This window comes from Propithecus coquereli, unplaced genomic scaffold, assembly GCF_000956105.1.
Source record: "Propithecus coquereli isolate 6110/MARCELLA unplaced genomic scaffold, Pcoq_1.0 Scaffold566, whole genome shotgun sequence".
Lineage (NCBI taxonomy): Eukaryota > Metazoa > Chordata > Mammalia > Primates > Indriidae > Propithecus > Propithecus coquereli.
In genome coordinates this window covers 1,201,058-1,215,780 of record NW_012151574.1, presented here as the reverse complement: position 1 = coordinate 1,215,780, position 14,723 = coordinate 1,201,058, and the positions used below count along the sequence as shown (strand labels likewise).

The 14,723-nt window shown below is 40.9% G+C and overlaps 1 protein-coding gene across 1 annotated transcript in view; it reads right to left on the bottom strand.

Moving 5' to 3' along the window:
• Positions 1–7,953: 7,953 nt before the first annotated feature.
• SERINC3 (serine incorporator 3) overlaps positions 7,954–14,723 on the bottom strand; it is a 19,772-nt gene continuing 13,002 nt past the window's right edge. The window contains exons 6-10 of the mRNA XM_012657929.1: positions 13,732–13,901; positions 12,558–12,648; positions 11,384–11,564; positions 9,532–9,759; positions 7,954–8,913 (exon numbers count right to left, since the gene is read on the bottom strand). Coding sequence (XP_012513383.1) covers positions 8,775–8,913; positions 9,532–9,759; positions 11,384–11,564; positions 12,558–12,648; positions 13,732–13,901 — 809 coding nt within the window. The 3' untranslated portion in view covers positions 7,954–8,774. The remainder of the gene's footprint in view (positions 8,914–9,531; positions 9,760–11,383; positions 11,565–12,557; positions 12,649–13,731; positions 13,902–14,723) is intronic.

Here is a 14,723-nt window from a genome sequence, read left to right as displayed (position 1 = left end):
CTAGTATATATATTCCTGAAACTCAGTAATACCAACTTCCTTTGAATAGTGATGGTTAAACTTTAAAAAGATGGCTTTTGCAAGGCCAGGTGAAGTGACCAGGATCTTATATGAACCTTTCCATCCCTGAGACTCTGGTAGTGTGTTGTAAACCAGGCTATAGTGGTTACATTCCGTGGGATTCTTAGATTTTGGTCTCTGGATTGCTGGATCACCGCCCTCCCAGACCCACTTGAGTCTCTCTCTGGTATAAGTGGACCAGCCAGCCTGAATGTTAGCTCTGCATTTCAGCACTTTAGATCTTCCCTGTCAAGATTTTAGCCTTAGCCTAAGCATCAAATTAGGTGGTTCATATGATGGCTTTTGACCTATTTCCTTTGATATTTATTCCATGTGATTATGGTGTTAACTAGTGACAAGTACTACATGTTGTAGGTGTACCTTCTCCGTGCATTTATTAGACTAAGGAGGCAAAGTGGACAGCTCAATTAGGAAGACAACAGTATTCTAAAATTCAAAGGCCAGTCTGCTGTTACTAAGCTGTTCATCTTTTTAGCACTTTTAAAAATGGAGAAACTGTTAGTGGAAATTAATTTATTTACCTCATTAATGCCAATTCTAGAGAAAGTTCTTTTCACCATGGACACTAACCCTGGATCCTCTAGGGTCCTGGCTGAGCTGGAAGTGCCAAAATGTATACCCCTGGCTGCCTCTAGTTCCATCTGATGATGATGTGACCAGCATTGCTGAAAAGGCCTAAGTAGGGCAAGTGGGATGGCTAAAGAAGAGCATTCAGAACCCAGTGGCCTGCATGGGAGATGCTTAGAAGCTTTCTTAGGTCCTAAGAGCGAAGAGAGAGAAAAAACAAATAATAAAAATTTGAAAACTAGGCAAAGAGAGGAATGAATCACTCAGCTCCACCAAGTTCCTGAGGTTTAAGTTCTACATTGCATTCCTGGCCAATTGCCTTTGTCTATGTGACTTAACATGGGGATGGCCAAGCTCACCTAAAGAATTATCTCAGGCCTGGTGTGGTGGCTCAGGCCTGTAGTCCCAGCTACATGGGAGGCTGAGGCGGGAGGCTCACTTGAGCCCTGGAGTTGGAGGTTGCAGTGAGCTCCGATGACGCCATTATACTCTAGCCCGGGTGACAGAGCAAGACCCTGTCTCTAAAAAAAAAGAAAAGAAAAGAAAAGAAAAATCTCAAAGACCAGAAAGGATGTTGCCCATTTCCCAGGCCTTTCCAGCTGGACCAGGAACGAGCTGTTTCATTCAGCTTCAGAAAGGAGTCAGAGCCTGGGTTTTTCTGCCTCCTGGAGCTACTGTGCTTTCTTTCGGATCTAAAGAGAGATCAAATAGTTCTGGCACCTCTCAGGTTTGAGCCAAGCTGTGAAACCAAGACCTCCCTGGGTGAAAATCAAGGCAGTGTCCTTGTGGCTTCACAGGGCGTTGGTGGGAAGCTGCCCCAGCAAGGTGGGGAACATCCAGCAGCAGCACAGTGAGCCTTCCGTGGTGGGGGGCAGCACCCTGGCAGAGCAAACAAGTGAACCTCAAGAACTAGGAGTGTTTTCCTTCAGGGAAAGGTTTTGGCCCATCGCACAAATACCTGGAAATTAACCCTTCCCTAAATTCAAGGTAATGTGGAAAGGGATAGCAAATTAGAACCAAGGTCAAATTTACCGCACTGTGTGGCCTTGGACGAGCCACTTGCACCGCTGGATCATTCTGTGATAGAGGAGATCTATACTCTCAATTCGCTGTTCCTGGCATCTGATTGGCTTTACTGCCACAGGAACACCATACTCTTATCTTTCTGGAGGCTTTTTTCCCCCCTCATTGGGTTATTATTTAGGAGATTTAGGTCTGAATGAATTGGTACCTAAAGCTTCGAAATCAATCTGTAAGCTGAGGTACATGGGAGTTTTAGTCCTCTTCTTTCCTTATACCACCCCCTCCCTACACAGAATTCTGGAAAACTATGCCTCTTCTAGAATTCTATTCTACTTCCTGGGGAGAAGCTGGATGAAATCTACAGAAACAGCCAGAAGTGCAACCCTGGCTTCACATCTTGAGTTTCTTACTTGCTTTTGGCAACGGTGGCTTTAAATCTCTCATATGTCATCCTGTTTTCACAAGAAGTCACTTGTCTTACATGGTTTATTAATAATTCAGGTTATGAAGATACTGTTTTTTCAGAAATAGGGCAGTAAGTATTCTCCCCAAGCCTTTCAAAATTCTCCCTGGCTGGACAGTTTCCCTAAATGCCATTTGACTCTCAGATCAATCATGGGATTACTTTTTTATTTGAGTAGCAAAAGCTATAAAAGCTTTAATACTGTTGTGGCATTATTATGATACCTCATTTTAAAGTTTTCAGCTTTTAAGGTTTTGCTTTGAAACCACCTTTCATTTAGGGAGTAAAATGTCAGCTAAACTAGTAAGTGTAGCTGTCCTGTGGTCCTAAGAGATGTGGAAATACCAAACAAGTCTACTGTTCAGGAAAGATGTCAGTTCTGATAACACTTCTCAGTATCGTGATCTGTTAATTTTGTAAATCTTGTTCTGCTCCTCTGACGTGGAGAAATGGTCTGCTCAAAATGCAAGTAACAAATACCATCGGAGTCAACAGGAGCTTGCTTCATGGAAAGGCCCAATGTGATTTGTAGATGGAGATGATAGTGATGAATTTACTATTTTTCACTTGGCTATTTTTCCTTTAATCTCCCTGGGCAGCATATTTAGTCAGGCAGTAAGTCAGCACTGTTATGGATTCCTGTGAACATGCCTTGGCTTCTTGGCACATCAGGTGGGAACTTGTTAAAAGTGAAATACTTGAAACCTCTCTGTGACCATCAGCCTCTGACAATACTCTCTGATGGGGTCAAAGGTAGGCTAATTTTCTGACCAGTTTGGGGCACCATTTCAGCCACTGGTCACATTCCTTGCTTCAAACTGAAATTCAGTTTGGCTCTGAGTGTAGGGACACATGGTGGTGGATTCATGTACTTCAGTGTTTGTTTTGACCAAAAGTTTATTTTTCTAGTGCATTTTCTAAGTCAAAGTGGTGAAAATATGTAATTTTAGTATGCATGACTACTGGGTCTTAATAAAAACCCTTGTAAGGTTAAATATGTGTGGAGTTCTTTTGTGACAATGACAGTTTGGATAAAGGTTCTGAGGTTTATTATTCACAGGCCCTGGCAGACAGAGCCTCCTCTCCAGGGGAGGTAGGGAGGGGCAACGTAGCAGCAAAGTGTATTCTGTAGATCTGCGGTCTCCAACTCCTGGACCGTGGACCAGAACCAGTCTGTGGCCTGTTAGGAACTGGGCCACATAGCAGGCTGTGAGCAGCCAGTGAGCGAGCAAAGCTTCATCTGTATTTAAAGGCGCTCCCCATCGCTAGCATCACTGCCTGAGCTCCACCTCCTGTCAGATCAGCAGTTGCATTAGATTCTCATAGGGGTGCAAACCCCACTGTAAACTGCGCACGTGAAGGATCTAGGTTGCAGGCTCCTAATGAGAATGTAATACCTGATGATCTGAGGTGGACTGAGGCAGTGATGCTAGTGCCAGGGAGCAGTTGCAAATACAGATTATCATTAGCAGAGACGTTTGCGCAATAAATGTAATGCTCTTGAATCATCCCCAAACCATCTCCCCTTCCCCCGTGGAAAAACTGTCTTCCTTGAAACCAGTCCCTGGTGCCAAAAAGGTTGGGAACTGCTGTTGTAGATGTTGGGCTGGCTGCCTCCAAAGACCAGGTGCAATTAGATTACACCAGTAAGTAGAAAGGAGAATGAAACTAGCTACAAACAGTGACAGGAGTGACAGGCACATTTTTCAGTTCTTGAGGCCCAGCTATACTTCTTGGACTGGCCTTGAATCTTTCCAATGACAGCTAACAATTTCCTGAGTGCTCATGTGGGCTGGACACACATGTTGAGTGTTGCTCATACATAATCTCATTTAACCTTCAGATACCCTTAATGAAGTAGTAGTATGTCCCTGTGGGAAAAATGAGACACAGAAAAGTAGCTTGCCCACAGCTAGGCAAATAGTGGAGATGGGATTCAAAACCAGACAGCCTGATTGGAGCCCACTATTTCCTCCTGATGGCTGGAGCTAGGTTGTGCACATCTTTTATTCTTATAGTCGAATAACCAACCCCCAGACAGAACATACACAGAAAAAAGGTAGGGCTTTTTTATAGAGCAAGAAAGTACCAGAAATTAGCTTGTTTTCTGGCTTCTTGAAAATATAAAGCAGCTATCCTTAACCTCTGAGACCCAAGTTGTAATTGAACATTTTATTCCAGAAGTACCTGTGAACAAGCCCAGACTCCCTGATGGGTAACCGGGGTGTAGCTCGACCAACTCTGGTCCCATGCATGCCATGCTGTTTATCCACATGCCCCGTTTGTTTTTACAGAAGAGCATACACTCTGCCCCAGAGTAGACAAAAGCTAGGTCCCCATGGTAGGTCTGGTGTGTCACTGATGAGTCAGTTGAGAAATACTCTGCCACAGGATGTACGCTTTTGATGATGCAAAAGGTTAGGCACTTACATTGCAGCATACCAGCAATTCAGGTCAGCATTTCCTGAGGAAGTTGTGAAACTTAAGCTCAGTCTGTCACATCTGGAAAAATGGAGCTAACTGCTCCAATCCTTTTTATCTCACAGCAGTGTCACAAGGATCACTGGAGGAACATTTCTGTGTCATGAGTCAGCACTTTCTCAATGCCCATTCCTTACATGGTACCCTTAGACAATCGATGGCAGCAAAAGTTCCACAGTTCAAGACCAGCCTGAGCAAGAGCAAGACCCCATCTCTACTAAAAATAGAAAAATTAGCCAGACATCGGTGGCACGTGTCTGTAGTCCCAGTTACTTGGGAAGCTGAGGCAGGAGGATCGCTTGAGCCCAGGAGTTGGAGGTTGCAGTGAACTACGATGATGCCACTGCACTCTAGCCTGGGGCTACAGAGCGAGACTCTGTCTCAAAACAAAACAAAACAAAAACTCTTAAGTCAAGCCCTGGGTTGGTTTCTCTGTCTCGCCTCTGAGTAACCAAGGGCAAGTCATAAACTTCTCCAAGCCTCAATTTTATCTGTAAGGGGGGGGGGCGGAAGGGAGGGAATAATCACCACTGTACAGGGGTGTAGCCAGTATCTGTTCACTGCTTGGTACACATAGCTATTTATGTGGTATTTACTATTATTCTTTACCCAAGGACATAGGCATCGTGTGCTTGAGTCACCCAGCAGTAACCAAGACATCGCTGAGTAGGCTGACTGATCTGGGTGCCTAGCTAACAGGGTGGACAGACCAACACAACAGGAGTAAAGAGATGAATAGCAGCTCCTATTAATAAGCATAAGCCTATTACCTGCTATCAGTCTGCAGAGATCAAATGTGTGACTCACTGTGTGAATACTCATTTTAGCTGTACAATCAAGCAAGGACTTATAATGGACAAAAAAGCTGTCCTGGTTTAAATTAGACCTGAGTTATGGTTTGGTTCAGAAAATCAAAAGCTATACCAGGCTGGTCCAAGTGCAGTGGTGTAAACAACTAATTGACCACGACCAGTTACAGATTTCTTTGCTCCTTCTCCACTTGCACTGCTTCACTTGATTAACACTAACACCCCCAACCCCCCTCAAAAAAGCCTACATCGATAACCCGGTCCATGGCCACTCTTTGGGAGTCTCTTTGATTATCAAGAGAAAGTTTTATCTCCCAGCAAGTATCTTGCAAGACCAACTTAGAAAGTAAATGAATCCAGCATGAGCCTACAAGCTTTCTCCCAGCTGTAACCAGGTAAAAATGGAAGCCACTGCTGTTGCCTTTCATGAATTCCTAAAGCATGGCCCGACCTCAAAGCCACGGTCCTCAAACTGCAGTCCTGGGGAACCAGACAAGCCTGTTCATAGTGATGAAACACCAAGTTACTCACCTGGAATGAGATGCTACCATGAGATCTTATGAGTCAAAATACTCCTGTGCTTTAAATTATGATCTTGGGCTTACTCAAAACGTTGTCATTATTTATGCTTGTATGTAATTCAGCATTCACGTGTATAATTCACTTGAGCAAACTACTGGGTTTCCTGTTAACAGGCAGATGTAACTCATTCTTAAGGTATGACCAAGGAAAGTAGGGACACTGCCCCCCAATTTTTAAAGAGAACTTTTTACTTCAAATCAATATCAAAGTTATCATGATAAAAAGTAAAAATTTTATTGGACTTTGTTACACTTATTTTACAGTTTAGTATTGCTTTTATTTTGAATTACATTAGGCGGAGGATGGGTGGGGACACTAATGTTTTAGAAGTTTAGGACCTCTAAAGCTCTTAATCTGGCTCTCCTGCTGTTAAGGAAAGTAGGGTATCTGATTTACACTGGTGAAGCAGGGGCTAACTCTTCCTATTTATTCCTCAAATCCCTTGCAATTTTTTCTTCATACCTTGACGTAAACCATTGGTTTAAAAGACAGTGGTTCCAACAATTCATACCAATCTCTGCTTCCCTACCCGCTGCCTCCACTGCACCTGAGCCCGTGCCCTCTATGTTCACCTGTTCAATTTTGTGAGAACACCTCAAATCCTGCCTCCATCAGATTCTGGCTGAACATCTCTAAACTTTGAATATCATCCTGTCTCATTATAGCCCACATTGAGATTAGCAGCTACTGTCGGAGTGCTTAAAATGGGTTAAGCACTTTGCAAAATGACTTTAAACAATCTTATGTACTAAGGTACTAAAACTGAGGCTCAGAGGGGTAAAGACATTGGCTTAACTTCCTAAAGCATAGTATGTACTCAATAAATATTAGCTCATCAGTTTGACAGCTAGAAAATGACAAAGCTGGAATGCAGACTCAAACAATCTGACTCCCAAGCCTATTCTTGAGGGACCACCTATCTCCATTCTTCTCATACCGGTTCCTCTTCCTGTTTCCCACCTGAATAAATGGAACCACCACCCACCCAGATGATTAAACCAGACTCACTCAGAAATCTACCTCTCCCCCGTATCTAATTAATTGCCAATGTTCAAATTCTAATTGCTAAGTAGCTCTGAGCTGTTAATTTCTCCCCATCCTCACTTCCACTTCTCTATTTCAAATCTCACATGGACTGGCCCTGGTCTCATCTCTCTAAATCCATTCTCTATACATCAGCCAAAGTGACTGAAGATAAAATTTCATCGTAGCACTAAGATGTGCTTTCTGCTACCCTCAACATAATAAGGTCCAAACTCTTCAGTGGGGTTTATAAAGCCCTTCATAACTCAATCTCTACTTTCCCCCATTCTAGCTTTACTGAACAATTTTTTTCTATCTCCCCGCCTTTAATATGCAGTTTTGTCGACTCTTTAACAATGTCATACCACTTGCCCATTTCCCTCTTAGCTAACGCCTAACAGTTCTTGGCTTAGACGTCACTTCCCCCAGGAAGCCTACCACGACACCCTTTACCCCTGGTACCTCTCCTCTGAGTTCTGTGCAATTCCTAAATCACAGCACTAATTCACCACATTACAACAACTTGTCAGCTCATTTGCGCTCTCCTCTTAAGCTGTAAGTCCAAGATGGCAGAGCCTCTAACATGTTTAAGGTTGTCCTCCAAAACCTACAGGGCCTGGTGCAGAACAGACAGTGAATCTTTGTTGAAAAAACAAACAGTTTTATTCTACCTTTTTACATGCTGCCTTCTTGTGAAAACATTTCTTGACAGTGCCTTACTTGTCTCTCATCTACCAAAGTGTCTTACTCAGAGAAGATATTTATGACAATTTCTCAATGAGTTCAAGATTTTGCTCACCAGTCAGACCGTATGTTTTAGAAGGAATAGGAGCATCCCGCCCAGATGCTTGATGAACCTGACTGTCCAAAAAATAAAAAATGGCTAACTCATAAAAGCTGTTAAAGAAAGGGCCTTAAAATCTTAAAGTTGTTCTAGTTTAATCAAATACTTTTATAGTGCAAATATAACAAATTCACATGCATTTTACTTTTACATACTCATCACGAGATAATTACACAGACTAAAGTTTGCAGTGTTTTCCCAAGTGAATGTTCACTTTAACGAAATCCACAAAGCATTTATTAAAATTAACATACCTGGCAAAGCACCGCACTTGAATCAAGCAGCATCAATGCTATAGTATAAAAAAAGTAAATTAAAAAACTCAAGATGTAGAAGCAGTAGCCATATCAGCAACCACTCTTCTGGGAAGGACCCACATACATAATTCCCCAAGAACTATGATGCTACACCTCGAGAAAGTTTAAGCATGGAACAGAGTGCTTGTATCACACTAGTAAGGACTTTCACAGAGGAAAACTGTCATATAAATGTTTTTTTTTTCTTTTTTGCTTTTTAAGGATACTGCAATAGAAATATATTAATGATGGCCTCAAATATCCAACATTTTTCTATCTTATATTTTAAATCAAAGATCTAGGAGCATATCAATCTTTATAAAGAACTCTCTTCACAGCACAGCTGTAAGTTCACTTTAAACACAAAAACGTTCCCTTTGTGCTATATCCTTACAAATAAACATAATATTAATATATAGATAAATGGAAAGTTCAGATTCTGCATCAAGCATTATTTGATCTTGCCTTTCTGCTATAAACCTGGATATAGTCAAATTTGCAAAGCGTTCACTTAATATTTTAGTTGAAGCAAACCTAAAAGAGATATGAGTTTTCAGCAAAGGAGATCTTTATGAATTTCAGTGGCATCCTTGGCACTCAGAAGTTCAGCTGAAGTCCCGATTAGTAAGGACAAGAGGAGCCACAAGGGTCCAGACGTAGAGGAGGAGGCAGACCCAGCTGGAGCTGATCTTCACCCAGACAGCTGGCCACTTGCTGGTCATGTTCTGGAACTTTGCATCAGGGCTAAGAAAACAGGAGAGTCACATAAAGGAGCCTGATATCAGCATCTCACAGCCCCCCTGCCAAGGCCAAGAAATTCTCCAGTGAAATATGGTTGGCACTAACCTCCCAGTAAGGTTCTAGAGGGGACTTCAGGAAGCTGTTTTTAGCTCTTAAGAGCAAGAGACTCTGCCTCTCAAATGGCTTTTTTCTTCTCGTCAGCAGGAAAAGACCCTGACTATCTGGGCAAGGTTCTTCAGAAACATCTGGCTATTCTAGTTACTGTTAAAAGTCTAGATTGAGATGGCCTCCCTGAAACGTTCCTTCCTTAGCACATTACTTGAACCATCTCTAGATACAGAAAATTAGTGAACAAAGATGGGTCAGAGTGCTTTATGTCATCATTATCTCTCTCAATTAACTCAAGTCTGGAAGAGCTCCTGAGGATGTGCACTGCAAAGAATTCCAATAGGTTTTAAACGCTAGGGGAGAAAAAGTCCAAAGTATTTCAGAAAGGAGTCAGCACTGAACGTAACTTCATTATATGGGTAAGAGGAGTTCTGAGGTTAGGACAATAGATGGACATTTTATAGCCCATCCAAGAGGCTACGTGGTCTTTCCTGTTTTGTCTGTGCCTCCTACCTGTACCAGCTGGTTAGGGTCATCATGATGTACAAGGAAGCCAAGCAGAGCATTAAGTGGAAGAAGGAGTAGCTGTACTGTACTCCCTCTTTTTCGTTGTCCACAGCCCGCCGAGGCTGCCCATCTTCTTCATCGCTGCCACCATTGGTAGTTGTATCACCAAGGATCACACTGTCACTCCCTGACAGGGTCAGCTTGTCTACTTGGCTATTGCTGGAATTGCGGATGCTGGAAAGTGATCCCAAGGAAGACAAATCAGAAAGGAGCCATGAAGACAAACTGCTGCCACTGGCCTGTACACATGGAGGTTATCTCTGAGCTGTTCCTACTTTGGAGACTGAACGCCTGCTGAAGGCCCTGCTTCAAGTTCTGAACTGTTACCTGTCGTTATAACCCTGATAGTACTTTCATTAGTTACTACTTGATGGCTTAATTGCTTAGGAGTGTAATAAAACATTCTGCTCTCAGTGTCTCCTTCCATGGCTTCGTAAGTGACTGCTATGCTTGGAATGTACCACCCACCAAACTCCTCCCAGCTAATTTACTCATCCTTCACTTCTCTGACTTGTGCCACATCCTCTGGAAAGTCTTCCCCTGACACCACCTGTCACTAGGCTAGGTTAGAAGACATTCCTCTGACTTCCCACAGCTCCCTAAGCTTCCTTCTGCCACTGCACTTACCATTCCTGTCCTTCTTGCTATTCAAAGAACTCCTTGACAATAACCTTAGTCATCTATGTGTTTCCAGCACCACAGATGCTCACTGAAAGTTTAAATGACTGAATAAAAAAGTACATACAAATAAAAGACAAAAACCACATGATTATTTCAACAGACATAGAAAAAAGCACCTGACAAAATCTAATACCCTTTCATGATAAAAATACCCAAAGCAGAAATAGAGGAGAATGTCCTCAAACCGATAAAAGGCATCAATGAAAAACCTAGAGCTAACATCATACTCAATGGTGAAAAACTAAAAGCTTTCTCCCTAAGATCAGGAACAAGATAAGGGTCCCATTCTCACCATTTCTATTCAACACTATACTAGATGTTCTAGCCAGAGCAATTAAGCACGAAAAATAGATAAAAGGTATCTATGTCCAGATTGGAAAAGAAGTAAAATTATCTCTATTTGCAGATGCCTTGATCTTGTATCTAGAAAATCCTATGGAATACACACACTCAAATTATTAGACCCAATAAACAAGTTCAGCAAGGTTGCAGGATACAAGATCAATATACAAAAATGAATTGTATTTCTATACACTAGCAATAAACAACCCAAAAGTTAAATTAACAATTTCATTTACAATAGCATCAAAAAGAATACAACAGAAATTTAACAAAAGAAGTTTAAGACAGGTACAATGCTAACTGTAAACCACTGAAGGAAATTAAAGATCTGAATAAATGGTCTAAGTAAAGAAAGACATCTTCATGTTCATAGACTGTAAGCCTTAATATTGTTGAGATGGCAATATTCCCCAAATTGATCTACAGATTCAACATGATCCCTATCAAAATCCCAGCGACTTTCTTTTTTTGACAGAAATTAACAAACTGATCCAAATTCACATGAAATGCAAAGGACCCGGAATAGACAAAACAATCTTGAAACAGAACAAATATGGAGGAAAAAATATCTCTTTGTAAGACTGAAAGAAATTATTTGATGAGAGGATTTAGTGAACTTTTAAGAACTGTACACAGCTCTATAACCAGAGTAAAAGACTTTTCATTAAAGACAGCTAATTTTTTTTTTGTTTTTCACACTGCTTTTTGAAGGCAAAATAGCTTCCTTTATTATCATTCTCCACAGGAATCTTGTCCTAAGTACCTTTTAACTTACCTAGAATACAAAAGGCAGATAACAAAGACCAGCAGACCAATGATATTCTCTGAATCCAGAAAAGGCCCACTCTTTGATGGTGGAGCAGAGGTAGGGGCCGGAGCAGTGGAATTTCCAGGAGCCAAAGTTGGTGCAGTTATGTGTGTAATGATGCTCAGCAGGCTGGGGTTGCAGGAACGATCTGAAAATGGGATATGTTTTATTATCCTTCCAAGAAAGGGCTTGAGGAGTTGCTTACACATCATTCAGTCATGATATAAAAAAACATGGGGATGCCATATTTAAAGAATCTGAAACTCAGCAGTAACATATTTGCATCACAACCAGGGACTTAGTATTAGGAAAAAAAGAAACAAAACAACGGTATCTGTCAAATTTCATAAATGTCTCTCTTGATTTTATTGGTTTTATAGTTTAATTGACAAATCTTTTTCGTTCTATAATGTCAAGGCTTTAAGTACAGAAGTTTATCCCTGCTTTTACGTTTACCTAGTTACTTAAGAATAAAAAAGAAAGTTATTATTGGGGAGGGGGTATGCAATAATTGTTTTCCTTTAAAAGAAGCCCATAGAATGGGCTTTTATCCTATTGAAAAATAATCCTGTAATAACTACAAAAGGAGATTTCCTACAGATGTTTTTTTCTACAACCTGTGACGCCAAAGTAAAATTCAATTGAAACAATTTTACAAAAGGCCAAAACAAGGCTGCCCTTGTCCAGAGCTCTTAACTAGACTGATTCAGTCCAGGTTTGGTAAAGCTTAGACTATCTAAAACTGTGGTCCCCAACCCACAGGGCTGCTGCCCATTACTAGTCTGTGGCCTGTTAGGAAACAGGCCTTGCAAGACCACCTAAGCTCCATGCCACCCTCACCCCGCATCCCCAGTCCATGGAAAAATTATCTTCCATGAAACCCATCCCTGGTGCCAAAAAGGTTGGGGACTGCTGATCTAAAAGACAGCGGGACCCTTTAGGTTGTCAGTTGTGAGTACCTATGAATAGACATAAAATGTGAAAAGGCAAACGTCTGCAAACCTACAGTGAACACTGTACGTTTATATGAAGTTTTGATTTTTAATTTTATATTTGCCCTAGCTCTCATTTCTTCACCCACCAAAGGGGTAACTTCCTACTTTTCTTTCATCAAATGACTGTGCTATTGACATTCCCTTACCAGGTTCATTGGACATGGCTGACCAGGTGAGGTACATGGTGTAGAGGGTGATTATAGAGGACTGCAGGAGGCCGGAGCGAGGTTGGTGTTCCTATGGAATCAAAAGGAAAACAATGCCACAGGGATTGCTAAGGCGTGACTTTCTAAAACCCAGTGCACTTCCCTGGGGATTCACTGAACTGCCAGCAACCGAAAATCAGTTGAAAGATAAGATAACAAGTAACCTTTCAGTTTGAGTTAGCTTGCAAAAAAACCAAGAAAGACAAAGCATGTACTACTGGTTCTCAAGGCATCTCATAATCCTAGAAATTCCTATGTGTCACACAAAGGCTTTGATTTTAGTCTAAGCTCAGCTTTAACACTAATTATTAGTTAGGTGAAACCCATCACTTCTTTGAGGCTTCAGTTTTTTCACTTTTAAAAGGAGAGGCAATATCTAGATGTTCTTTTCATATTTCACATCTAAAACTTCATGAATTTTTTAAAGTATGACATTTAAAAGATGAAACTCAAAAGCATGAGTTTTGTTTTGAAATATTAAAATCAATTATTTTTCATAGCTTAATTCCCCCAAAGTATCTTGGCTAATGAACCATAAAAATCATTTCCATGATTAAAACACTTTTATAAGAACGAAAAATTCTCAGGCCAGGCACAGTGGCTCGCCCCTGTAATCCTAGCACTCTAGGAGGCTGAGGCCGGAGGACTGCTTGAGCTCAGGAGTTTGAGACCAGCCTGAGCAAGAGCGAGACTCTGTCTCTACTAAAAATAGAAAAATTAGCCGGGAGTCATGGCGCACGCCTGTAGTGCCACCTACTCGCAAGGCTGAGGCAGGAGGATCACTTCAGCGCAGGAGCTGGAGGTTGCAGTGAGCTATGATGATACCATTGCACTCTACCCAAGGTGACAGACTGAGACTCTGTCTCCAAAAAAAAATAAAATTTAGATTCTCGAGATACCTAGGTTTTTTTAACAATAGGGAAATTCATTTAATTATGATACTGGCAGTCAATGTACATTGTATCCTTATTGGATTATAATTATGAAGACTTTATCATAGTATGAAAAAATGTTTAAGTGAATAAACTTAGACATAAATTCATTAAAAAAGTTATATAGATTTCAAGCTTAGTATTAAATAAAAACAGAAGGAAGCAGCAGAAAACAATCATACCTGAATTTTTGGGTGGATTGATATAATAGAAACCACAATGCAAAGGATCAGATTAATACTGATGAAGAACTTATTTTCTGTGCAGCCATCTGGTTTGGTGTAGTATGTGTAGAGCAGCCCAACACTGATGATTGACAGGACATAACAGAGGCTTGTGACAGACAGTAAAGCTGGAAAAAGGAAACCAAAATGAATGCCCACAATTATAATAAACTTACAATGAAGACCAATTTTCTTCTACTCCATATAAAAAAAAAAGAGGCATCATTTCACTTTTACAGGGTTAGTAATTTACACTAAAATTACCAAAGCTCCAAGGTTAAGTATCAAATTCTGTTAGATTGGCTCCATGTTAAATTCTAAATCCACCAAGCAACTGAATTCACTTGCTAGGTTATCTAATTCGATTTCATGGGTTGGATTACCAGACATTTGATCATCCCAGCTACAGTAAACTGTTAATTACATGTTAAGTCGTGTGTATTACACGTTTTTCTTAGGAACCTAGATGATTCCTAGGCCCTCAAAATGGCCCAGTTCACAGCAAGCTACATGCCAGGGACAGCGTTAGGGGAAAACAGAAGACATGGATACCTTTTTATGGCAGTTTTTCCTTCTGTAGCCACTGGCTACCTAAATCTGTTTCCCATCACAAACCGTGAGACTACATGACTGAACTGGGAAAGTGGCTCATTTGCTACTTTCAAATATCTAAAGTACTGTTCCTTTCCATTTGCACAGATAATCTCTGAAAATCAGGGAAAACATGAAACAGAGCATACAATATACTTAGGCTGATTGCAGGAATGCTGAGCTCAGTTAACCTGTACTCAATTAAAAGCACAGACTTTGGGAAACTAGTTTCCACTCTCCTCAAGGGATTTTGAATGTTTAAAATTAAATGATGTATATATTACATCATTAGCACAGTTCCTAATGTTTTTCCATCTGAATATACAAGATTTATCCACACTTAAGTTAAAGTATGGCAA